At 31.7% G+C, this 27,892-nt stretch overlaps 1 protein-coding gene across 2 annotated transcripts; it reads right to left on the reverse strand.

Moving 5' to 3' along the window:
• On the reverse strand, positions 1 to 27,892 carry LOC139491371 (serine protease inhibitor dipetalogastin-like). 2 transcript variants are annotated; one of them, XM_071279011.1, is made up of 14 exons: positions 27,730 to 27,892; positions 26,695 to 26,793; positions 25,152 to 25,245; positions 24,215 to 24,343; positions 22,094 to 22,222; positions 17,955 to 18,083; positions 16,292 to 16,420; positions 14,040 to 14,165; positions 8,381 to 8,503; positions 7,582 to 7,704; positions 6,161 to 6,283; positions 2,650 to 2,781; positions 1,557 to 1,599; positions 1 to 170 (listed from the first exon to the last, which is right to left on the reverse strand). In XM_071279011.1, the coding sequence occupies exons 2-14, from the start codon at positions 26,762 to 26,764 to the stop codon at positions 165 to 167; spliced, it is 1,356 nt and encodes a 451-aa protein (XP_071135112.1). In that variant the 5' UTR covers positions 26,765 to 26,793; positions 27,730 to 27,892; the 3' UTR covers positions 1 to 164. The 2 variants fall into 2 exon arrangements, with proteins under 2 accessions (XP_071135112.1, XP_071135113.1); XM_071279012.1 differs by lacking the exon at positions 8,381 to 8,503 and having other exon boundaries at positions 27,730 to 27,828.

The raw sequence follows: 27,892 nt of genomic DNA on the forward strand, positions 1-27,892 counted from the left end.
TACAAATGTTCACTTGTTTTATTAACACACTCAACCTTATTATCTCCAATTGTTAAAAATGCATTACATTAAAATACTGGACAATATATAATTATTACAATATAAGAGGGCGAAATAAACCAAAGAGATATTCAAACGCGTGAGTCCAAAACACATTGACAATGTCATGGCTGAAAATATAAACAACATTGTAGGTATTAATCATATATGTTTTTCTTTTAGTTCATTTATATGTTAAGAAGTTTGGTGTCGCATCCATTATCACTTATCTAGTTTACTTGTTTGTCAAGGAGCCAGCTGAAGAACGCCTTTGTGTGTGGGTTTTTCTCGTTGTGTTTAAGACACATTGGTTGCCTTCGGATGTTGTTTTGCTCTTTTGTCAGATTGTTGTCTCTTTGACACATTATCCATTTCTATTCTCAATTTTATGATAACAGAAAAAAAATATTTTATACAAAAAATTTGACATTGCTGTTGAAAGTTATCGACAAAACCTAGTGTATATATGATTTGATCCTATTGAACATTGCACGTGCATGATTAAGAATTTTGGCAAAGCCAAGTATGGTTACGATTGTGCCACATTTGCCTTGTGTGCATGTATACCTTGTATGGAATTAAGAATTTCGGCAAATCCTGGTGTTCTTGTATATGCCACTCTTTTCTTATATGTTTTTTTTTTCGCTATGGATTACATTACAATGTGCAACAAAAGTAGACTTTTAATTGAGTTTTCTCTTTTGTTTCAGATTTATAGTTTCTGACAATATTTCAAAAAATCTGTGATCAATTGTCAGTTATAGCAGTATTACATTGTGAGCTATATTATTTTATTTTTAAATGAATCATATCAATAAGTTCGTGAGACATACACTAGCTGTACTATTGATACAACTGAGAAACTATCACGAAAAATGATGTTTCGATCTGGTAACAAGATTAAACTGAATTCAAGGAAAGCATTGATGTTTTAACCAACTATTGTTTCTTTAAATTGCCTGAACCAAGTCAGGAATATGACAGTTGTTATCAAATAATTCGTTTCTATGTATGTTGCATTCGCGTTTGTTTTTTGTTGCACTTCATTGTTTCTTGCGTTGTTAACCTCTAACAATTGATGCGTTTCCGTAGGTTTAAGTTTGTAACCCGGATCTCTCAATCGATGTATGACTTTTAAACAGCGGTATAATGACATGTATGTATTACTATTGCCTTTGTTTGTATATTCCCCTTAACATATATGGAAAACAGGTCTTAGTACTGTATGTAATGACGGAATATAGGCTTTTATTTATTTATACTGATGTGTGTTCTGTAAAAGTTGTTATGAATAGTTTTTAAGATCTTCACACATGATTTATTTGTTTGGGTTTTTTTTACTAATAGAAATTTGTTAAAATGTAAATTTTGTAAGTACCTTTATATTGTTTATCTGAAAAATACTACACAAAAAATCTACCTCTACAGTACTGGTCTCACAGCGTAAGTATATTTATGTTTACGTAATGCAATAAATGAGGAATTCTTTTAATAAATAGACTTTGATTCATACTTACAATAAAACACGGACATTTTCCTTTACAACGTACAGATTTGCCTCTGAAACGATTAAAACCAAACGGATTAATGTGTTTGAGGTCGGACTTAGCCATCTAATTGGAGACTTGCCGTTTTATTTTCTTTGGAGTTTAGTATTTTTTTTGTTATTTTTTGTTATTTGTTTACTTACTATAATTATCAACTATTAACGTTATAGTTTCTTTTCTGTTAAAAAGCAATCAAGGCACATGTTCTATTTGTTTATTTGATTGATGGAGTTGAGTGGAATAGACTACACTTTAGTAAATAAGTGTTGTTAATTGATATTTTACCGCCTCAGTCGCAAATGTACCATTTAAAACAATGTTTCGTATTGACGACATGTTTTTTTCCGTGCAGATTAGTAAGTCAATGATATTAAAGTTCAGAAACATTTAGTTTTATAATCTGCAATGTTATGTCCCTTGAATAAGCGTGGCTTATTTCACTTCAAATATCTTTGAATGCAATTTTAAAATCAGTTATTAGAATGACAAAAAGCATATATTGCTTTTACGACGAGTATATTTCCTGAGAAAGTTTTCTATAATTCAAAGTTTCTAGTTGTATCTGTTGTGTACACACTTAGTTTCACCACTTGACAATTGCTCTTTTTATTTTCATGTCGTAATCGCTTAAGATAAAAACATTCCCATTTTATTCCTCATTAATATATACCGAGGCTTGTACTGGCTGTGTTCTTTTTTTCACATATGTATTTCTTTTTCCTATAGTTTCTTAAAATGTCAAACTATTACAATTAACCATAGGTTGTTCTCGACTGGAAGTTCTTTATCTGTCCAGCACCATCTCGTGTTTGCTTTTTCTCGTTCAATACCTGCTTCCGTTCTGGTGATTTTAAATCTTAGGTTTATAGCTCAAATCGGGATATTTCTGTCTAATTTTTTTCAATTTTGATATACATAAGAATTCTCGCATGGAAAAACAAAATGTAATTAATGATATCACAAACTGTGAAAAGAGGGAAGTATCTTTTTGTTAAGATACAGTTTGTTTTCAAACAAAAGTTTTTCTCAGTAATAGAACGATATATGAAAATAGAAAACTTACTTGCATCTAGCCAAACATGCATTAGCATATGTTTTACCGTCATCACCACACACTGGACGCTTCCAATATGGGCATCTACTACAATCATGGCCACCACAAGGACATTTGCCATAACACTTCACTTTTACTCGACTGCAAATATAAACTGTTTCTTTGAATAGCACGAAACATGCAGATATACAACGCAGAAAATGAAAACGACAAATTTGTCAATATTGCATTCTTTGAAATGATTTTGTAAAATGTCACAATATTTTTTTTTAAACACGAATGTATTACTTCTTCTTTACAAAAAAAAAGAAAAATTTCGTGTATGTTGTTGTTTTTAGTCAATGTAGAATGCCTTTGATGAATTGACAAATTTATTTTTATTTACATCATAATTTAGTGGTTATAAAACCTTTTTTTTGTATTTATCTATGTGAATGTTTCAAATTATCTGATTTTTACATTTTGTATTCAATTATAGTTTTGCTTTCATTTTCTGTGTAAAATTGCCTGTATACGAATTCAAACTGTGTTCAACAAGGAAAATGTTTTAGCATTTGATTTTTTAGATAAAAATACCACAAAGTAATTTTTCGCACAAAAACATCTGTAGAGTATGGCTGCACTATTGTTAACATTGCCCTCTGCAAACACTGGAAGCCATCGTTGTAATAAAGTGTTCTGTCTCCTAATCTACTATATTTGATTTTGATTTGTTTTCAATTATACTGCAAAAGCACTTGATTGAAATCTGGTTTGGGTGCTGTACAAAAACAAAAACGAGAACCTGCTACGTCATATTGGACGTCAACAGATAAATCATTTATGAGTAATAGCATTTTTGGGGAGTTTATTTTATTCTTATAATTAGAAATACTCCCACAATTGATAAAGAAAGTATTGATCAACAAATAACAGAGCTACAAGTCGCTTGCAAATGATCCAAAAAAATCATGACGTAGTCTTGACAAGATCATGACTGTAGCTTATGCTTCTTTTGCAAACTAATAATTTTTTAGACCTGATAGATTGCACAAACTCATGGATCCTAACGTTTTTGTTACTTTTACAACTAATCTAAGAGATGTTCAAAGTTATTAAGAGCTACTTACGGCTTATTGTGGATAAGTATTTGTGCTTCTTTGTTACATATTTGCTTGTTTTTTAAGTGATTAACATTATAACACAATATTGACTGTTGTACCACTGTTTTTTTACATTTATACCTATTATATCTGTTTGTTTCGTACACGCACCATTGTCAATACAACGGAATTTAATTGGACTGAGAAAATGAGAGGTTCAGCTAGCTATAAAACCAGGTTCAATCCATCAATTTCTTCATAAGAAAATGCATGTACCAAGTCAGGAATATGATAGTTGTTATCCATTTGTTTCAAGTGTTTTGAGATTCTGATATTGCCATTTGATAAGGGACTTTCCGTTTTTCCTCAGAAATCAGTATTTTTGTGATTTTACTTTAACGAGTTGTTACGGTAAAATTTTAGCAAAATTCCACACTTTGATACGAGTTGTCACGGAGAACTACGTGTAACTGAAGGGAATTTTACGAGAGTTTATTGCAATTTACAGTTATAATTCGAAATAACACCATTCATCGAAATTAAATGTTAGTTAAGACATGTTATGTGTTGTCACGCATAGTTTCGAGTTATTGACGATTACTTATGAGTCGTTATAATTTCGCAGCTTTTATACTTTTCTTAAGAATGTAAACGTTACGTAAGAATACACACAGTATACATCTATATTCGTTAAGTACTCGTAGCTTCAGGTACAGTATTCTACAAATATTGTACACATCCGTAAATTCATCTTAATACTCAAAACAAACTTATAGATAACATTTAAACAAATTGTAAATTAACTGTTACAAATCGCAAACAAAAATGCTACTACTCACTTTTTAATAGCAGTTTACGAATAGATATTTATGCAAGCGGGTAACGATGATACCGAACTATAAGTAGTTATTTACGGAAAACAAATGTGGGGATACTCTTTAGAAGGTTTGGACCATGTTAAAAACCTTGACTCCTTTCCAGGGATTCTTAAGTGTGTCTGCGAGTTGTTGCAAGTTGTGACGATCATAAACCGGCGAGTTATTAATGGATGCCTGCTATTGACTACCATTTAGCGATTCTTTAGGGGGCTCGCGGGTCTAAATCAATTGTTTGTCCTAATATATTTCTCTATATTTTTTCATAAATGAACTTTATCATATACTTAACATAAAAATGAAATAAAAATATGGGGTCACCGTTCATTTAGGCTCACAATCTGACTCCGAAAGAAGCATATATTTTTTTGGTTCATGTCCTTTTTTTCTGTTGATGTAATAGGTGAAATAAAGGTAATATCGAAATTAAAAAAGAAAAGTCATCTGGGGCCAAACCGAATCGATTTTTTTGGTTGAGTTTTGTACCATATCATAAAGTAATAACTAATAGTGTAATAAATAAAATTTGTAATGAAAAAAACAAATGTTTATTTTTTTGCCGAAATTTTTGTACCTGCGAGCCTCCTTAAGGACTCATAAGAAAAATTCATGTATATGAAGATTGCAAAAGGCATAGATTTTATAAAAGCCCAAATCATATACACGGATTTTTGCACGAATCCTTACATATCCTACACGTTCTAAAATCATGTATATGAAGGCCACATTTACGACCGATTTTATAGTATTTACGAGTTATTACGAATAATGACGAAGTATATATAATTTTCTATATTCCTTATGATTTTTCAGCTGTTATATCTTTTGGCAGTTAGTAGGGACTCGAAAGAAAAAAATCATCAATTACAGGATGACATAAGATAGTAACTTCGAACTGTGACATCAGAAATCTGATTTAGATGTTATGTAAAACAAATCTTGTTGTTCTTGAATTTTATGTTTCTGGTTCTAAGGTCGAAATAAGGAAATTTCGTTTATACTTTTCTGCATACAGACGTGGAAGCTAAAGATATTATTCCAACATCTTGTTACAAAGCTTCCGTTATAAATGAGAAAAAATTGGTTTAATCTGCTGTACAATAAAAAGAACTAAAATGCAATCTTTTAACATCAGAAATAGATTGACCTAGTTGTATTCGGCAAAACTTTTAGGAATTTTTGGTCCTCAATGCTCTTCAACTTCGTTTTTCCTTTGGCCTTTTATATTTTTTTTATTCGAGCGTTACTAATGAGTCTTTTACAGACGAAACGCATGTCTGGTGTATATACAAATTTTCAATCCTGGTATCTATGATAAGTGATTTAGAGTATTGTAAATATAACGGGATTTGAAGAGAACGTGAGAGGTTTAGCGCTATACAACAAGGTCCAATCCACCATTTTCTATATTTGAAAATGCCTGTACCAAGTCAGGAATATGACAGTAGTCGTCTATTCGTTTGATGTGTTTTGTCATATGATTTTGCCATGTGATTAGAGACTTTCCGATTGAATTTTCCTCGGAGATCAGTATTTTTGTGATTTTACTTTTTTCATACTTACGCACATTTAGCATTACACCTATTACTATACGTTGTACCATCTCTTCCACAAACAGGACGGTATCTTTTCTTGCAGTGACACGATTTACAGGGACATTTACCATTGCACTTTACTTCAAATCCACTACAGAAGAAAACATATCACAATTTAATAACTAGTTATGCAAAATATTAGTTGTAATATTTGAGAAAAAGATGTAAACACAAAAAAAGGAATAAAGCAATTGTTGCAGTATGTTTCAATTGAATAATAACACATAACAGAATGATAGGGATGACACACTATTAAACAGAATCAGAAAGCCAGTTTTATGGAGGATACAAATTAGAAAATGAAAATTAAGTATAAAAATATATACTATCAATTTACCTTTTAGTTAAAGTTTAGGACAGCAAATTTTATGTATGCATAATTATGCGAAAGCTTTAATGCATGAAAGTCTTCAGATAGACCAGCGACACGGTTTGTCATTGATGTCTACTATATTGTGGGCTGATCAACAGACAATAATCATAACTTCTAGGTCTTTGTTTTAATGCAAGGTAACGGTACGTAAGTATGCTAATGACACGTTGTAACATGAGCGACACGACAACGGGTGCCACATGTGGAGTAGGATATGCTTACCCTTCCAGAGCACATGGGATTCCCTCAGCTTTTGGCGGGTTCATGTTGCAAAGTCTTTAGTTTTCTATGTTGTGTCTTGTGTACTATTGTTTGTCTGTTTGTCTTCTTCTTTTTCAGCCATGGCTTTGTCAGTTTATTTATGATCTATGAGTTTGAATGTCCTTCTGGTATGTTTACCCTTCTTTTAGAAACAAAATGGAAAGGCATTACGCAATAGATTGCAAAAGTGTTGTAAATCCCTATAGCTAAATCAATCACATATTATACAAAAGTACTGCTCTAAAGCCATTTATAATGTCTAATTGCAATTGACATTGCATTATTTCTGATATAAAAGAAGAAAACTTTTGCAACAAATGTTTATTATCTTTTAGTGTGACAAAAAAAGGGCTGTATATTTATATATTACAGAAATATTTATCATTGCATTGTTCTATAATCCATATGCACAACATATTCGAATTCTTATATTTATATAGAGAATGCACGATCATCGTTTGACCATTTGACTAGTATATATTATAAGAAAAAAATGTTAAAATGTCGGACAAACTTTATTTGAATTATTTTGAACGAAACGTCGGATAAGTTTGAACATTTAAACATATTAACGAGAAGGTACAATAAAAGAGGGACGAAAGATACCAGAGGGACAGTCAAACTCATGATAACTTATTTAAGTTAATCAAATAACGGAGTTCTACATAACATAAATCTAAATTTTATACTATTTAAAGTATGACATGCACATAGCCAATCAGAAGAATTAAAGAAAATCGTTCACAAAAACTTACTAGCATTTTGCAGTACATCTATTATCATACGTTTTGCCATCGTCTCCACAAACTGGTCGGTATGTTTTTTCACAGGAACACTTGCTACAGGGACATTTACCTTTGCATTTTGGTGTCACCCCACTGAAAAAATATTAACAATGTTATTTAGTTATATTGTTTATGCACTGTCGTTTGAATTGTAGAAACTTTAATAAGGCACAAAGGCACTGACAGATAAGATGAAAATGCTTGAACATTATTTAGAACATTCAATTCCAGACACACAGGGCCAATTGACTACATAAAATAATACAATACTTGATATGAGAATCATATATTCCGTCATGTCGTATAATAAGAGAATATCATTGGTCATTTCAACGAGATTGATTTTCTCGATCTCGGCGAAAGTGAGAATAAGACATCGAGATGAGACGACCAATGATAATCTGTTTACCGTTATTTTACATATGACGAAGTGTTAATTTTATTGACAACAGCACGTGCGATCTCTCTTTCTAGCGATAATTTTTTCATATTACTCTACTGTGGGGAAAAACTATCAGTCAGTAAGATCAAAGAATAGCAAAAATCCATTATTTTTATAATCTGACACTTGTTTTGGTACCACAACTAACTTGGTGTATATACGCATTATTCTGCAAACGTCTATTTACATTTAACTCTTCATTGGAGCCCGGCAACACTTGCTATCTAATATATCTACTTGCATATCTTTGCAATTAAGGAATCACATAATTAATCTATTCCCGATAAACGTTCAAAATTTTCTCATGCATTTTATACTAGTACTTACGCGCACACAGCTTCACATGCATTGTCATACGTTTGACCATAATCTCCACACACAGGTGCCAATACAGCTGGACATGCACATGCATTACAAGGACATTTTCGTTTGCATTTAAATCTCACGCCACTGGGTAAAAAATATTCATAATTCTTTTTGATATATCAAATATACAATTTTATGTGTTGTAACGTTTGATCAAATGATAAAAAAAATTTACACAAATTGATCATTTGTTTATAACGTATTGTTTGAAATATATATCAAAATTGAGCAAATCCAAATGCATTCGGTAGAAAACATCTCATACTTTTACAAATATTTAAGAGAAAAACAATAATTCACAGAAACGAAAACTACTGCTAACATTCTAACTTTTCCCGAGAAATTCCATGTAACTGATGTTAAGGATGTTCGCTTGTCATGTTTTGAATGTTTTGTCAGATTTTTCGGAATCCTCTGTGTTTTACCATTTGAATGCCTTAATATATTTTGCCAACTAACCCTTCATTTTTCCTTATGTAAATCTTGTTGAATTATAAGCCTTTGTAAAAGTGTTATAAGATCTTTGTTATTTTTTAAAAGTTTTTGAGAACTTAATCTTGTCATTGATAAAACTATGAAAAATCAAGAGAGCACAAAGACCTTTATTCTATTTTCGCTTTTTTGGTTCATTTATTTATTCCGTATCAATATATACTACTGTTACATGTGTTATGAACCGTTGTGGAATATCGTGGCCTGAACTATCATCTATATTTATGGTGCCTTGACCAATGAATCTCTATAAATTGAAATCAGTCCGATCGGGAAACAGAAGCGCTGTTACCAGATTATTCCGAAGATTAGATGAATCAAGGAGAATTCAAATGTCGACGTAGAAGAAATCATTGCAACGATCGGAAAACTAGTGCAAAAACAAACATTGATTGATGACTTCAACGAAAACATTCTAAAGTTAACAGAACCGGAAAATGTGGAAAATGAGATAATAGATTTAGATGAATATTCAGTGGATATGGAAACGAAGATTCGCCACATACGTAAGTTCATGCAAAATGTCCATACACCGCAGTCCCGTCATATTGAATCACATACAACAACCAACACATTTAATCCAGAAACTATACCGTTTGTTCCAACGCACAACATAGCCAACCCACACAACGCACAGTCGCTTGAGAACCCGTCTGTACAAGCCAGTCACACGTTCAACTCACAACAAAGTACATGTTCATCAGTTGTTGATACACATGTGGCACCCGTCATGTTGTGTTATTGCTATTCTTTGATCTTACTGACTGGTAATTTTTCCCCACAGTAGAGTGATATGAAAAATTATCGCTAGAAACAGAGATCGCACGTGCTATTGTCAATAAAATTAACACTTCGTCATAGGTAAAATAACGGTAAACTGATGATATCGGATATGTTCCTTACGTCGTAACTACAATCCCCTTCCCTTTCATGAATGTGACCTACCGAATTAGACTATTTACCGGTATTTTTATCACATAAGCAACACGACGGGTGCCACATGTGGAGCAGGATCTGCTTACCCTTCCGGAGCACCTGAGATCACCCCTAGTTTTTTTGTGGGGTTCGTGTTGTTTATTCTTTAGTTTTCTATGTTGTGTCGTGTGTGCTCTTGTTTGTTTGTCCTTGTCATTTTTAGCCATGGCGTTGTCAGTTTGTTTTAGATTTATGAGTTTGACTGTCCCTTTGGTATCTTTCGTCCCTCTTTCATCAGCTAGTAGTCACCGCCTACCAAAACTTTAGCTTCCAATATTCTCAGGCAACATCTTAGAATTGCAAACTTTCTTGGACTCATATGAGTCGGCCGTACACCTTTATTTGTCACATACAAATGTACAAAAAATCAATTACTTGAAAGCACAGCTAGAACGTGAAGCATTAGGATCAATTGCAGGTTTAACAACAAATGTGAACTACGATGAAGCCATAAATTTGCTAAAAGAGGGGTTCGGTCAACAAGACAAAATCATAAATGCATACATGCAGGCATTATTAGAAATCCCTTCGCTTAGAAATCAACTTACAAGCTTACGAAGTTTTTACGATAAAATGGAAAGTTATGTCAGGGGATTAGAAGCTTTGGGTCAGCCTCAGAAAACATACGGCACTCTACTTGTTCCCATTATTATGAACAAATTACCCGGGGAAGTCAGACATTATCTTGCGCGAGAACATAGAACAAAATCTTGGGTATTACGGCACCTTCGTAAAAGCATTTTAGATGAGATCAATATAATGGACGAAGGACAAGAGATAGAGTCGTCACACCTTTTGCCCACAACATCAGCTTTCTTCGCCGGAGCGAACTCGCCCAATTCGAAACAAAACGTTAAAAAATCTTACAAGAACATTGAGACAAGACCTTGCGTTTCCTGTCATGAAATACACGTACCCATTCATTGCAGTAATATAACCGACACAGAATCCCGCATGGACGTAGTAAAACGAGATAAGTTATGCTTTAACTGCCTTGGTCACCACAGACATAACGAATGTAGATCTGAGAATACATGTAGATATTGTAATAGAAAACACCAAACAAGCTTATGTAATGCCCACAAATCAAACGACATACAACCAGTAAATGAATTAAGCGATAGAAACAGGGGTAATAGCTCAACATATACGAATTTCCGCAAAAAATATAACCAGAGTAGCCACTCGCCTAACACGCAATCTTCGAATTCGACAAACGTTCACCTCGTAAATGATATGCATAATAAAAACAAGATGCTACTATTTTGTACTCTCAATCGTCCGAATCAAGATCAAATGTACTTCTGAAAACCACCGTAGCTCAAGTAGGGTCAAATTAGCTCTACATCGACACAAATATTCTCCTTGACGAAGGAGCGCGACGATCATTTTTAACGCAGGACGTAGCGAATAAACTTAACTTACAGATAGAAAGTAACAGAAATAACACAGTTATCGGCATTTAAAGATAAAGAGAAAACCGCGAGACACTTAGAAAAGACAACAGTTTACCTGAAAACCGATGCAGGACACGTACTGTCAATCAAAGAACTGATAGTACCTTTCACCGCTATGCCTCTACATAATCAAATGAGTAACATTGATTCGAAGTATGAATAATTACGTGGTTTTAAGTTAGCGCACCCGATGACACAGCAGTATTCATTCTGATATTGGTGCTAGTAGGCGCAGATCACTACTAGGACATTGTAGAAGACCATATAGTACGTGGAAACGGTCCGACCGCCGTGAAATAATAGATCGGATATTTGCTCTCAGGACCTACATACCGATATGGTAAAGAGAGTAACACGTCAAATGATAACATGCTCAATGTTTTTATTTTACACGTTGCTGTAGAATACAATCTAGAGAGAGTTCAGAATTTGGAGTCTATTGGAATCAATAGTAAGGAGATTGAAGAAGATAATGCATAGATTAAAGCCTATCCGCACAGTTTAATTCAGTTGGATACAGTTGATGAATTACCTACAAATCTAACTGTTTCGAAGACAAATACAGAAAACGCCACGACAAGACTCATAAAACCCCCAGATATGTCGAAACAATCCGGACACGTTATTCAAGAACAGGAACGTTGGCAATTCATAGAAAAGATGAATAAAACAACAGAAACTTTACTGAGAAAACTACATTACATTACTGATCATGCAGTACAGAAGGAATCGAGCATCACCTCTAACAGAATTGTTAACGATTCCAAGAAAAGAAAAAGATGGAAATTTTGATATCTTACGCCGTTACGTTAATTTTATGGGATATCCGGTATTGCTAATGAACAATTCAGTAGTAAATACAACACGTACAGAACATTCCGTGACGAAATAGCCCGTGAGACAAAAAAAAGTTTGGATACATCAGTGATGTTAGAGACAAACACTTACAGCTACACGTTCAGCGCAAAGTTGGATTTTATTTTTATTTCATGAGTGACATTAATTAAATTTATTTGCTAAATGTAATTTCTGTTTTTATATGATTTGCTCAGTATTACAAAGAAAACACAACGCGAGAGACAATTTCAAAGTATTATTATTTATTAATAGACAGTTATTTATCAATAGACAATTGATAGTTTTAGAAAATTGTGATAATTTTTACTTTTTCGCGGCTATTGTTGATATATCGTTGCCTAAACTATCATCTATATCAGGAGACATTCTTTTTGCTTATAAATCATCGCGTACACATTTTAATCCTTTAATGTGTGATCAATTTATTCAATACTTTCTAGTTTTATGTTTTAGAACTAGTACAACTATAAAATAAAAGAAGAAGATGTGGTATGATTTCCAATGATACAACTCTCTACAAGAGACCAAAATAACACAGAAATTAACAACTATAGGTCACCATACGGCCTTCAACAATGAGCAAAGCCCATACTGCATAGTCAGCTATAAAAGGCCCCGAAATGACAATGTAAAACAATTTAAACAAGAAAACTAACGGCCTTATTTATATAAAACAAAAAAATTAAACCTCAAAAGAAACAAAACGTGTTATTTTATTGCTTGTGAAATTCAGTTTAGCTATCATTACACACCTTTTCTTTCGTTTCGATAAATATCTTAATTTTTTTTTAGTGTATTTTTCCAAATGTAGGATCACCTATCATAAAAAAACTTTAAACAGCTAACATCTTTGCTTTTAAATTCAATGAATTCGCTCACAAATCTTATTTATTCATCTGAAACTAAAACTATGTGAAGTCAGATTGAATAAATGCTCCTTTAAGAGCATATGATACAGTGGGAGGTAATGACGTTGCTAACGTAAATTGTTATTTTCGCAACGTCAAACGGTGACTTATCGAGAAAGGATGTAGTTTTTGGCTGATTTTTATCATTCAAACTTATTTAAATTGAAAACGAGTTCATGGGCCCGTTTGGTTTGATTAAGTAAGAAGATTATGAGTACCAATTTTCATGAAAACGTTAGTTGTCAATTTTTTTTTTAATTTGATTAATATACAGCAAAAAATGACGTTTTTCTACATTCATGAACATTTGATAACATTGAGTTATTTGTAAAAATAAAAATTTATACAATATTTATACACATAAATTACAAATAATGTAACAAAAAACAGCTCGTGTTTATCTTTATCAAAAAAGTTATGTATTTCTATCGAAGGAAAAATACGTCCACAAATCTGTATTTTGAGGAAATGTCTGAAATATGAAACTCAATCTACTCAAAAAGTAGCAGATGAAGGTATATTTTTTATTAAATATTTGATTTAATCAGGCAAAAATCGCCTACATGCAACTTTTCATCAAAATTTAGATATGGGATCAAAACTGTATCGTATGCTCTTCGTGCTATTAAACAACACGATTGACCTAAGAATAAAGACTAGCATTTTGTTTATACATTTCTTTAATGCTCTTACTTTGATCTATTTGAAGCGTTCGTTGAACCATTAAAAACTAGATTTACTGATTGTATGCTGATTTAAAGACAAAAACTATTGAATGGTAATACTGTCATTTACAAAAAGGATCAGAATCCTTGTATTTAAGATTGACTGGCGATTGAAAAATTATGAAAACATTATTATTCACTTTTTCATGTGGAAGCCGAATATAGATCTCTACTTATATACAAGTCGATTATGTCGATTACTTACTTGCATTTAGCTATACACTTATTATCATATGTTTTGCCATCAACTCCGCAAACAGGACTTAATTCTTTCGAGCACGGACAAACATCTTCACAAGGACATTTATTTCTGCACTTAACCTGTACGCCACTGAAATAAATTAGAATTTTCAATTCTCATAAGCAATATTGAACAAGGCAGCATTCGTTGTACCATTTGAAAAGTAATAATGAAAATCAAATATTGATTTATAAAACACAAAGGTTAAAACTGACAAAATAACGTATTATTAAACCTGATAAAGAAAAAACATTGACAAAAAAATAGACGATCATTCGGTATGTGATTATTTTCTGTGTTGATGGCCGTACGGTTGCCAAAAATTGCTTAAATTCACTTCATTATAACTTTCATGGATAATTGTCTCATTGTCAATCATACATTTTCTCTTTAATTTTATAGCCAATGTAAACAGATATTTTGACATTATGAAAAAATCAACTTTTTCAGTCAGTTTATACAATCCGGTGTCACAGTTTATATCTGATTAATCTTCGAATATTCATATTAATTTTAGTTTACTTTCAACCAACAACTGGTTGTATTCATTTTTGCTTCTAATAAATTCCTTGGCGACTCTTTCAAATCTTAGATACTATGGGTTTTATTGCTATTCATAGACAGAACTAGACATATTGAAGTGAAATATCATTCAACGAACCAGGACGTAATTTATACATTTTTTCAATTTATACAATTTTTTCACCTGAGATCACCCCTAGATTTTGTTGGGGTTCGTGTTGTTTATTTTTTAATTTTCTATGTTGTGTCATGTGTACTATTGTTTTTCTGTTTGTCTTTTTCATTTTTAGCCATGGCGTTGTCAGTTTGTTCTATATTTATGAGTTTGACTGTCCCTTTGGTATCTTTCGTTCCTCTTTTATAAGGACTTTTTGAGATTTTTTCATGTTAGAAAATATTTGCAAATATATACCATGATGTACAATTAAGAAATTTTATAAAACCAAATTATGGACGTATCTGCTGTGACAAACATTCTATATTGTTATGGTTTTACTTTTCAATATTGGCTAGAGGTATAGGAGAGGGTTGAGATCTCATAAACATGTTTAACCCCGCCGCATTTTTGCGCCTGTCCCAAGTCAGGAGCCTCTGGTCTTTTTTAGTCTTGTATTATTTTAATTTTAGTTTCTTGTGTACAATTTGGAAATTAGTATGGCGTTCATTATCACTGAACTAGTATATATTTGTTTAGAGGCCAGCTAAAGGACATCTCCGGGTGCGGGAATTTCTCGCTTCATTGAAGACCTTCTGCTGTTGGTTTTTTTTTCTACGGTTTGGTTGTTGTCTCTTTGACACATTCCCCATTTCCATTCTCAATTTTATACTACGGTATGACGTTATTTTACCCATTTTCAGAGTGAGTAATGACATTGTTTGTTCATTATAATGAGGAAAGTTTTTATATTGAGCTTTTAATCAAATTGAATGTAAATTGAAAGACATTGGCAAAACTAATGGCCCGGTAAAAAAAATAACAACGAGGTATACTTTTTCGGAGAAGACCTTAATCAAAATCATTAAATGTTAGATTGAAGTTATTTTGTTAGTACCACTTTTTAATATTTGCAAGTTTGGTTTTTTGGGGAGGTGGGGGTGGATGGAGGGTAATCTTGTAATCACCCGAATACATCGATGTTTGCTAACAATCATTAACCTCGATTTTTGTCTAATAGCATGCGCATAAAACAATTATTGACCGCCCTTAAAAGTCGAATATCGGAAAACATTAATACTACAGGTCATTTAATGACAAACACATTACCATATGTGTTGTATTTTTTCTTTGCAAGCAGCTTTGTATATTTTCAGACAAAGACAAAAACTGCAGGATCATTACCAGTGAATCTTACCTTTGAACTATTCTAAAAATAATGCAATTGTTAACATTAAAATTGAACAAATTTTACAGTTATAGTGAGCATATATGGTATCTCTCTTCCACAATGTGAACTGTACTTATGAACGGCATACGTGCAATGAAAGTCAATTAAGTTTAACTACGCATTCTATATGGAAATAAATGAATAAATTTCAGATTATTTTCGGATACAAAGCTGGTACTTTACCTACATTATTTTTATTGGATAAAACTGCCGATAGTTAAAGATATACAAATAGCGCGATCCCGCGAGGTGTTTTTTCTGTTAAAGCAATTCGGAGCAAGTAAGATATTAAATAACATTATAACTTACGCGCACTTAGCCATACACGGGTTCCTATATGTGTTGCCATCACCTCCACAAACGGGAAAGTAGATTTTTGGACAGGGACAACCATCATCAGGACAAGGACATTTACTTTTGCATTTAGCCTTTACTCCACTGAAATAATTTTAGAAAGAATCAATTTCCTTGAGTAATATTGAGCTAGGCGGCATTACATTTGTTGTGCCATTTGAAAAATAATAATGAAAATCAAATATTGATTGAACAAAAAAAAACAAAGGATAAAACTGGAAAACAATAACGTATTATTTAACCTGATAAAAAAAAGACAATGACAAAGAAATAGATATTATAGCCGATCATAAGGTATGTGATTATTCTCTTTGTTGATGGCCGTACGGTTGCCAAAAATTTCTTACATTTGTTTCATTTTAACTTTCATGGATAATTGTGTAATTGTCAATCATACATTTTCTCTTTAATTTTATAGCCATTGTAAACTGATATTTTGACATTATGAAAAAATCAACTTTTTCAGTCAGTTTATATGATCCGGTGTAACAGTTTATATCTGATTATACTTCGTATATTCATATTAATTTTAGTTTACTTTCTGGTTGTATTCATGTTTGCTTCTAATCAATTCCTTGGCGACTCTTTCAAATCTTAGATTCTATGGGTTTTAATGCTATTCATACACAGAACTAGACATATTGAATTGAAATATCATTCAACGAACCAGGACGTAATTTATAAGGACTTTTTGAGAAATTTTTATGTAAGAAAATATTTGCGAATATATACCATGATGTACGATTTAGAAATTTTACAAAACCAAATTATGGACGTATCTGCTGTGACAAACATCCTATTCTACGGTATGACGTTATTTTACCCATCTTCAGTGTGAGTAATGACATTGTTTGTTCATTATAATGAGGAAAGTTTTTATATTGAGCTTTTAATCAAATTGAATGTAAACTGAAAGACATTGGCAAAACTAATGGCCTGGTTAATAAAAATTACAACGAGGTATATTTTTTCGGAGAAGACCTTAATCAAAAACATTAAATGTTAGATTGAGTTATTTTGTTAGTACCTCTTTTAATATAAAATTGCTAATACATCGATGTTTATTAACAATCATTAACCTCGATTCTTGTCTAAAAGCATGCATATAAAACAATTTTTGACCGCCCTTAAAAGTCGAATATCGGAAAACATTAATACTACAGGTCATTTAATGTCAAACACAATACCATATGTGTTGTAATTTTTTTTTGCAAGCAGCTTTGTATATTTTTAGACAAAGACAAAAACTGCAGGATCATTACCAGTGAATCATACCTTTGAACTATTCTAAAAATAATGCAATTGTTAACATTAAAATTGAACAACTTTTACAGTTATAGTGAGCATATATGGTATCTCTCTTCCACAATTTGAACTGTACTTATGAACGGCATACGTGCAATGAAAGTCAATTAAGTTTAACTACGCATCCTATATGTAAATAAATGAATAAATTTCAGATTATTTTCGGTTACAAAGCTGGTACTTTACCTACATTATTTTTATTAGATAAAACTGCCGATAGTTAAAGCTATTCATACAGCGCGATCCCGCGAGGTGTTTTTTACTGTTAAAGCAATTCAGAGCAAGTAAGATATTAAATAACATTATAACTTACGCGCACTTAGCCATACACGGGTTCCTATATGTGTTGCCATCACCTCCACAAACGGGAAAGTAGATTTTTGGACAGGGACAACCATCATCAGGACAAGGACATTTACTTTTGCATTTAGCCTTTACTCCACTGAAATAATTTTAGAAAGAATCAATTTCCTTGAGTAATATTGAGCTAGGCAGCATTACATTTGTTGTGCCATTTGAAAAATAATAATGAAAATCAAATATTGATTGAACAAAAAAAAACAAAGGATAAAACTGGAAAACAATAACGTATTATTTAACCTGATAAAAAAAGACAATGACAAAGAAATAGATATTATAGCCGATCATAAGGTATGTGATTATTCTCTTTGTTGATGGCCGTACGGTTGCCAAAAATTTCTTACATTCGCTTCATTTTAATTTTCATGGATAATTGTGTAATTGTCAATCATACATTTTCTCTTTAATTTTATAGCCATTGTAAACTGATATTTTGACATTATGAAAAAATCAACTTTTTCAGTCAGTTTATATGATCCGGTGTAACAGTTTATATCTGATTATACTTCGTATATTCATATTAATTTTAGTTTACTTTCTGGTTGTATTCATGTTTGCTTCTAATCAATTCCTTGGCGACTCTTTCAAATCTTAGATTCTATGGGTTTAATGCTATTCATACACAGAACTAGACATATTGAATTGAAATATCATTCAACGAACCAGGACGTAATTTATAAGGACTTTTTGAGAAATTTTTATGTAAGAAAATATTTGCGAATATATACCATGATGTACGATTTAGAAATTTTACAAAACCAAATTATGGACGTATCTGCTGTGACAAACATCCTATTCTACGGTATGACGTTATTTTACCCATCTTCAGTGTGAGTAATGACATTGTTTGTTCATTATAATGAGGAAAGTTTTTATATTGAGCTTTTAATCAAATTGAATGTAAACTGAAAGACATTGGCAAAACTAATGGCCTGGTAAAAAAAATACAACGAGGTATACTTTTTCAGAGAAGACCTTAACCAAAAACATTAAATGTTAGATTAGAGTTATTTTGTTAGTACCCCTTTTAAAATAAAATTGCTGATACATCGATGTTTATTAACAATCATTAACCTCGATTCTTGTCTAATAGCATGCACATAAAACAATTTTTGACCGCCCTTAAAAGTCGAATATCGGAAAACATTAATACTACAGGTCATTTAATGTCGAACACATTACCATATGTGTTGTAATTTTTCTTTGCAAGCAGCATTGTATATTTTTAGACAAAGACAAAAACTGCAGGGTCATTACCAGTGAATCTTACCTTTGAACTATTCTAAAAATAATGCAATTGTTAACATTAAAATTGAACAATTTTACAGTTATAGTGAGCATATATGGTATCTTTCGTTCACAATTTGAACTGTTCTTATGAACGGCATACGTGTAACGTACTATATGTGTTGCCATCACCTCCGCAAACGGGACTGTAGATTTTTGGACAGGCACAAGGACAGGGACATTTACCTTTGCATTTAGCCTTAACTCCACGAAAATAAATTAAAAAAATTAATTTCCTTTAGACGTATTGGGCATAACTGCAATGGACCTTTTAGACAATAATTAAAAAAAAGTATGAAATTTGTTTAAGCATTGTGTTGATATGACAAAGTTAAATAAAATTGAACACAAAGGTAAAAGCTGAAAATAGGGATTTGTTTTTCAACATTATTAAAACAGAAAATTGCAGACGCGATACACATTACAATTGTACAACAAAAGACAGTAGTGTAACAGTGTAGAAATCGACTTTGTAGTCATGCCATATAATTCATTATCCAGTGGTACTTGTGCTGTTAAATATATAGATAATTTTCAAAGACAGAACTAAAACTTATGTTCTTAAATAGATCATTTTCACTGACAGAACTAAAAAATGTTCAATTTTATTTTCATTCACTGAACACTGAAACTCAAAGGCATACTAAAAAAGAAGTCCATGAAAACTGACACCATTAAAGGCTATCAAATAACAGAAAAATGTAAAACAACTGCAATATTAATGCCGTGATACATGTACTTTCTGAATACATCCCATGAACAACTTATACAATTTTGTACAACCAGTATCAGTCATATACACTCATTACAACTTTATGACATTATTTTTTCTGCCTGGATACAAATTGTGAAATCCAGCATTGTTTGTTTATTTAAAATAGGCAAATTGTAATACTATGCCATTATATAAATAACACATAGATGTAGCTGAGAGGGTGACCAGATTGGTACCCGACAAAACATTGTCAACCGCAGCGAAGGTGTACCAATCTGTTTCTATCACCCTTTCAGCTTTGTGTTATTTAATTTATCATACCGAATGTCCTATCATTATTGTCTTTTCAGATGAATTTTATTCAAAAGTATTTTCTTTGATGTCACATACCTAACAACATTACGGGGATTAGAAGTGAATCAAGATGTTTTATTTTTTTATTTTAGCAGTCAAATAATAGAATCTGAGCCAAAACGTCGAGCTTAAGTATTGTCTATAATAACTTGATATAAATACATTTAATTGGGATTTTTAATTATCGATTTTTCTGTCGTCCCCGAGGGTATCACCAGCCCAGTAGTCAACATTTCGGTGTTGACATGAATATCAATAATGTGGTAATTTTTGTAAATTTCCTGTTTACAAAACTTTGAATTTTACGAAAAACTAAGGATTTTCTTATTCCAGGCATAGATTACCTTAGCCATATTTGGCACCACTTTTCGGAATTTTGGATCCTCAATGCTCTTCAACTTTGTTCTTGTTTGGCTTTATAAATATTTTGATATGAGCGTCACTGATGAGTCTGATGTAGGCGAAACGCGCGTCTGGCGTACTAAATTATAATCCTGGTACCTTTGATAACTATTTACACCACTGGGTCGATGCCACTGCGATTGGACGTTTCGTCCCCGAGGGTATCACCAGCCCAGTAGTCAACGTTTTGGTGTTGACATGAATATCAATAATGTGGTCATTTTTATAAATTTCCTGTTTACAAAACTTTGAATTTTATGAAAAACTAAGGATTTTCTTATCCCAGGCATAGATTACCTTAGCCATATTTGGCACGACTTTTTGGAATTTTGGATCCTCAATGCTCTTCAACTTTGTTCTTGTTTGGCTTAATAAATATTTTGATATGAGTGTCACTGATGGGTCTGATGTAGACGAAACGCGAGTCTGGTGTACTAAATTATAATCCTGGTACATTTGATAACTATTTGATTGGTCTGGAATGGAGGGTGATATTAAAAAAAAATTCAACCGCTCAGCCATGTGAAAGAGTAAATTAACACCCTCGTATTAGCCAATCAAAATATGGCAATTTTACGTGAAGTATAATAAGACTCAATGTCCACTGAAAAAGACCAGAAGAACACAAGACCTGAAAAAAAACAACGAAGTATGTAACATCCTTTGAAGAAGATCTGATAAGTATAAATCGAAATAATTGTATCTCAAATTAAAAGACTGACATTTGTTTTAGAACATATTTTATACTGGATTATCTCGATGTTTGTCTCAAATTGACAGGACAATAAAAATCATCTTCTCTAACATTTTGATATAAGAGAATGTAAATACTTACCGCATATTTAACGTACAACTCCATTACTATATTTTTTCCATTAAATCTGCTAGCAGCAATGTGCATTTTAGGTTGAGGACATAAACTACAGGATCACTTAACAGTGAATCTTACTTTTACACTATTTAAATAAATTCACTTTCCGATACTAATATTGTACTTTCAATATCTTCGTTGTACTATTTAAACAAAAATTATTAAACCATATGTGCAATAAAAGTCAATTAAGCAGTGTCCAAAATGGATGAATTTCAACAAAACTCTAAAAATGTTAAAAACGAATTTTATATGTTAATATCATTTGGAGAAGAAAGTGTATCTTCGTATAAAAATCTGCTACTTTGCTAAGAAAACCCTATTTGTTTATTTTTTTTAAATTGCTAATAGTATAAGATATTTGAATAGCATAATCACTGTAGTCTAGATGTTTGAAACCCGGACAGAAAATAATTAATCTCCTTTTGGAGCAAGTAAAATATTAAGATACATTAGTACTTACGCGCAATTAGCTTTGCATTTGTTACTATATGTCTTGCCATCACTTCCGCAAACCGGCCTATATATTTTTGGACAGTTACAGACAGCATCGGGACAAGGACATTTACTTTTGCATTGAACCTTTACTCCACTGAAATAAAATAAATATTCAACTTTCTTAAGTCGTATTGAGCATAACTGCAATGGATTTGTTGGACAATACATAGAAAAACAAATAAAGATGATATTTCGATTAAGCGTTGTGTTGATTGGACAAAGTTTAACAAAACAAATCACAAAAGTAAAATCTGAAAAATAGGGATTTGTTATTCAACATTATTAAAACAGAAAAATTACAAAGCGATACAAATTTCAATTGTACGACAAAAGACAGCAGTGTAACAGTATGGAAATCGTCTTTTTAGTCAAGCCATATAATCAATTATATTATTAATTATGTTGTTTAACAGATAATTTTCACTGAACTAGCATACATGTTTCTTAAGGGGCTCGATGAAGTCCGCATATGACGTTATTCTACTTAGACATGTATCGTCAAATCCTATATTGTTTATTTTTTAATGATTCAAGTTATTAAACTATGCTGTCAGGATTCTACTTCGTCAAAATTATTTCCATATTACGGCACCTAATCTTAAAATCGTCATAATGGAAGACATTGTCGTTTTGACAATCTGTCAATTAAGCTCCTGAAAACCTATAAAGTTATCTACATGACATCATAACGATCCGTATATGCCAGTTGTATTTTTAAAGCAATGGGTCTACTGGCTATTGCGCATCATTAATGTACTTTTGTCGGAACTATTGTCAGATGGGATTTTCGATATTCAAAAAGAAATAAAAAAATTAAATTCGAATTGAAAATTTTGTGAAAAGGCACAGAAGAGATTTTTTTTTTAAGTTATCATTGTTAAGATCCACCAGAAATTTTTGTCGTCATGTACTTTTGGTACAAATGTGTTTTTCGAGCATAACAACTCTGTTTTTATTACTCATAAGGAGAGTGCAGAGTTGCAACTTGATGATTTAAAAAGATAAACCTGTTATCTTTCTCTCTAATTCTGTTTGCAGGAATTTATGCATAGGCACCACTAGAATTTGGACCTACCACAATCGACTTCTTCGTGAAAATTTTTCTATAACTTAAAAGTGTACAAATATCTGGAAACTTAATTCAATAATTTAAGTAAACCCACACACACAAAATGCATATAATCCTAAATAAGGCACATTCATTAAACTTTTTAAGCCCATATAAAAAGGTATACACAATTCAAATTACCCAACCTTGCCTTTTTTCTCTCACAAAGAGTTCTATTTCTTTTGTTTAATTTAAACTTGGTTTCCACTTGAAGGCCAATTACTCAATGTCAACTGAAAAAGACCGGCATGTCCTATGACCCAACACAAAATATATACAAGTTTACTTCTTTGAAGACGACCTTATATGTATCAATTGAAATAATTGTGAGTCAAACTGAAAGACTGACATTTTGTTAGAACTTATCTTAAATTCAATTTGCTGTCTATTTTTCTTGAGCGATTGGGTGTGAATGATTTTTTCATTTTAGTGCCTCGATATCTGTCACGTAGCGAAAGAACAAAATTTTCGTTTCGAATAGTCGAATATTATGGAACCTAGATAAATGCTGCAAATTTAGCAAAAAATCTCATTCCTATATGTTTTGTCATAAAATCCGGAAACAGCGCAGTTTATTTGTAAATTACGGGGCCACAGTGCATATTATTTTTACAAGACATTTTGTATTTAAATAAATGCAAGTTCCTGTACCAAAATTGAACATTAAATATCTTTGTTATAACATTTAATCGATAAATATGTAAAGGAAACATGCAATGAAAGTCAACGTAGCATTGTATGATTAAAAGATTTTTTTCATAAAATGAAAAAGGTCAACAACGATTTCTTTTGAGAAAAAAAAATCAGTGTTTCTTTGGATAAAAGTCAGACACTTTGCCTACACTTTTATTATGAGTAAAGTTGCCGATAGTTACACATATCCAAACATATTAATATATCTAGATCTGTGTAACTGTGAAAGCAAATTATTATTCTCCCCTTCAGAGTTACTAAATATGATACTTCATTAAAACTTACGCGCATGTAGCTTTGCACTCATTGTAGTATGTTTTTCCATTATAACAGCAAACAGGCCTATATATTTTTGGACAGTTACAACCATCATCAGGACAGGGACATTTGTGTTTGCATTTAATGTTTACTCCACTGAAATAAATTTCGAATTTTCTATTTCCTTTGATCATATTGGGCATACCTGCAATTCGCTGTTTCAGAATGTAATGCATCCTTGGGAATATTTTCAAAAGTGTATACCAAAACGTTGTTATTGGTTAAAAATGTCATAAACAATGGAAATTCAACCAATGACCTGACGTTATTATCATTTTGGGGTACGAGCAATGAAATTACCCATGGTTTCTACAGATTCTGAAACGGCCAATTGCCTCGTGGAACAATGATTATGGTAAACAAATAAGGATGAAAGTTAAATAAGCATTGTTTGTTGATTGAATAGACTTAAACAGAACACAAAGCTAAAAGTTAAAACAAAAAGTGATTTATCAACATGATCAAAATCGATTGTTGTAAAGAGATGCATGCATAGCCATTGTAATACAAAAGACAGATAATTTAACAATAGGAAAATTTTAATTTACAGTCATGACACATAAACTATTATCCAGTATGTAATTGTGTTGTTAAACAGTTCATAACTAGACATCTTTCTTATACAAAGACTAATTCCTAGTTATTTTCGACAGTTAACTTATTGTAAGATTTTTACTAATTGTCTTATCATTCAGCCATGGCGTTCTAAGTTTTCGATCTATGAGTTTGAATGTCCCTCTGGAATCATTCGCCCCTCTTTCAGAAGAGAACATTCAGGACGTAGGTTATTACAGCATTTACGAAAAAATTGTTTTTAAAAACTATTTCCGAATATAGACACACTGTTAAAACCAGAATTATTCCATTAAGACCTGGTTAAATATTAAAGTACAGTATTACTTACGCACATTTAGCTCTGCACTCACCACTCTTATATGTTTTGCCGTCATCTCCACAAACAGGAGAGTATTGAAGTTTACAGTGACATATTGGAGCAGCTGTAAATCATTATAAAAATTATCAGCTCAGTTTGCAGATGATATGATTAATTTAACTTCATATATTTAAATCAGACTAAAACAAAAACTGATGAAAATAAACGACTATAGTCAGGAATAGAAGACAACGTATTTGTTTTTTAATTCACATTTGACGTGCCAGCATAAAACCCTACAGAAGGTCTACTTCTTAATAGAGCAATTAAAGACGTATGATATCTGCATCTGATACGTTGACGTATCTGAACATATCTATGGGTTATTGTTTAATTGATCGTAACTACATTTGAAAATGCCTGTACCAAGTCAGGAATATGACAGTTGTTGTCCATTCGTTTGATGTGTTTTATCCTTTGATTTTGACATTTTTGTTAAGAATTTTCCGTTTTGAATTTTCCTCGGAGTTCATGTATTTTTGTGATTTTACTTTTTACGTTTTTGAATATTACATGTTTACGTGTTTTTCTATGATTAACTTCGATATATTTCGGTAATACATTCTTTTTATTGCATGATAGTTTTCAATTTCTGTATAATCATTTATATCTCAAAAATAGATATTTAAATCGTCAACACTTCTCAAGCTTAAATTAAAATGATAATGCAGATAAAGTTAATGAATGACATTATTTAAGGATGTTCGCTTGTCATATTTTGTGATTTTGTAAGATTTTCGGAATCCTCTGGGATTATCCATTTAAATGCTTTAACAATTTTTGCCCATTGACCCCTATTTTTCTTTTTATAAATCTTTTGCCTGTATAATTATAAGCCATCTGTAAAAGTCTTATCAAATCTTTGTTATTTTCTAATAGTGTTTGAGAACTTAAACTTGTCAATGATAAAGCTATGAAAAATCAAGTAAGAATATTTTCCCGCCAAAGCTCAATATCTCGAAAAACAACCAAATTTACCTATATATTTTTTATGCTTTTTTTATTCCTTTATCTATCCCCTATCAATATATACTTGTGTTATGAAAAGCTTGTTATTTTGAAACAGAGTATCGAACTTCCTTAAATAAATAAAATACTACATTTTAATAAATATCTTATCTAATAATTATGAAATCAATCTTATACTGGCCATAAAAATCGACATTTGATTACACGAAATTGTTGCCAAAAAGCAGTTTTGTCTACTTAAAATATAAACCAATATTCTTGGTATGTATCAAATGTATTAAAAAAAAACCATTGGGTTTGAGTGTTTTCATGTATTTGCTTATATCTGATGTTATGATTAACAGATAGCCATCTATCTACACATTCGAGCTCGATGGTATTGTATAAGTCAAATAACATAATTATATTAAACATCTTCATTTGATTCGTCTGCGTAAGTTGTCGGAAATGCAAAAATTAACTTTCAGTTGATATAGTATCAAATATCAGAGAATATAAAAAAACCAGTAAGTTAAAACTCAATATCTTAGATATAGATTCTTACGAGCATGCGTCTGAGAGGATTCGAAAACATGGCAGAAAAATATAAACAGGAAAACCCACATTCGTATCATTATTTTCTCAATCACAACTTAGGACAGATCTGAAAAAGAAAAATATTGCAAACATTGCCGCATGTTCCTAATTTCAAACTATGAACGTGTTAGTCTGTTTAGAGGTTTATGATGATAATTTGTTCAACATGGCTATTGTTTATGATAAAGTGTTTATCTTTGAAATTAGTTCCCATTTCTTTATGATAAAAAATGATGTCATTTTGGTCTCTTGTTAACAGTGGTCTCATTGGTAATCATACCACATCGTCTTTTTTATATTTATAAAAACAAAATAGTTTGGCACTTTCAAAACATGATAATATTGTATTATATTCATCTCAATCGATTTTGTTCAAATAAACGTCAGTTTTCCTATCCTAGGTCGGTAGTTTTCTCCGGGCTTTCTCCACCAATAAAAACTTGCAGCCACGAAATAGCCTAAATGCGGTGCTTAAAAGTGGCTTTAAAACACCAAAAATCAATCATTCAATCAAAAAACGTACTTTTCAAGGATGTCATTTGTGTAGTGATTTTATAAGATAAGATATATAAACCATACCGTGTGGTTTTTTTTTTTTCTAATTTCTTATTTGATACTTTTCTCTAAACGAGTGAGGGGTTAAGCTTGCTATAAAACCAGGTTAAATCAACCATTTTCGACATTAGAAAATGCCTTTTCCGTGCAAAGAATATGACAGTTGTTATCCATTCGTTTGGTGTGTTTGAGCTTTTTAGTTTGCCAGTTGATTAGGGACTTTCCGTTTTGAATTTTTCTCGGCGTTCGGTATTTTTGTAGTTTTACTTCCTAATTGTTAAGTACAGTCAGTAAATATATCAAAGGTCTTTGATTGGGCACCGCGTCTTCCTCCACCAATAAAACTTGACCGCCACAAAATAGCACAATAGTGCTAAAAGTGAAATTAAACAACAATCAATCAATAATTTCATCAAGTGTAACTATTCTATTACGAATCGTATCTTACCGTGGATTCTAACCGCTTGTCAATTCTATCCAATATGAATGATTTCAACATTTTTGCTTCTTATTTAAGTGAAATACGAACAATCAAGCATTTAACATTATCCGGTAACATATGCTGTCAAGTTATATAGTTTCGTATTATTCGACGATCTTAACTTTTATTT

Source organism: Mytilus edulis, chromosome 10, assembly GCF_963676685.1.
Source record: "Mytilus edulis chromosome 10, xbMytEdul2.2, whole genome shotgun sequence".
NCBI lineage: Eukaryota > Metazoa > Mollusca > Bivalvia > Mytilida > Mytilidae > Mytilus > Mytilus edulis.

Coding starts and splice junctions, on each gene's coding strand:
- LOC139491371 (XM_071279011.1), bottom strand. CDS start 26,764: ATGATACGAATGTGGGTTTTCCTGTTTATATTTTTCTGCCATGTTTTC. Junction 22,223..24,214: donor GAGTGCAAAGCTACATGCGC/GTAAGTTTTAAT, acceptor ATTTTATTTCAG/TGGAGTAAAGGTTCAATGCA. Junction 8,504..14,039: donor AAGTGTATAGCTAAATGCAA/GTAAGTAATCGA, acceptor TTTTTTACCCAG/TGGCGTGAGATTTAAATGCA.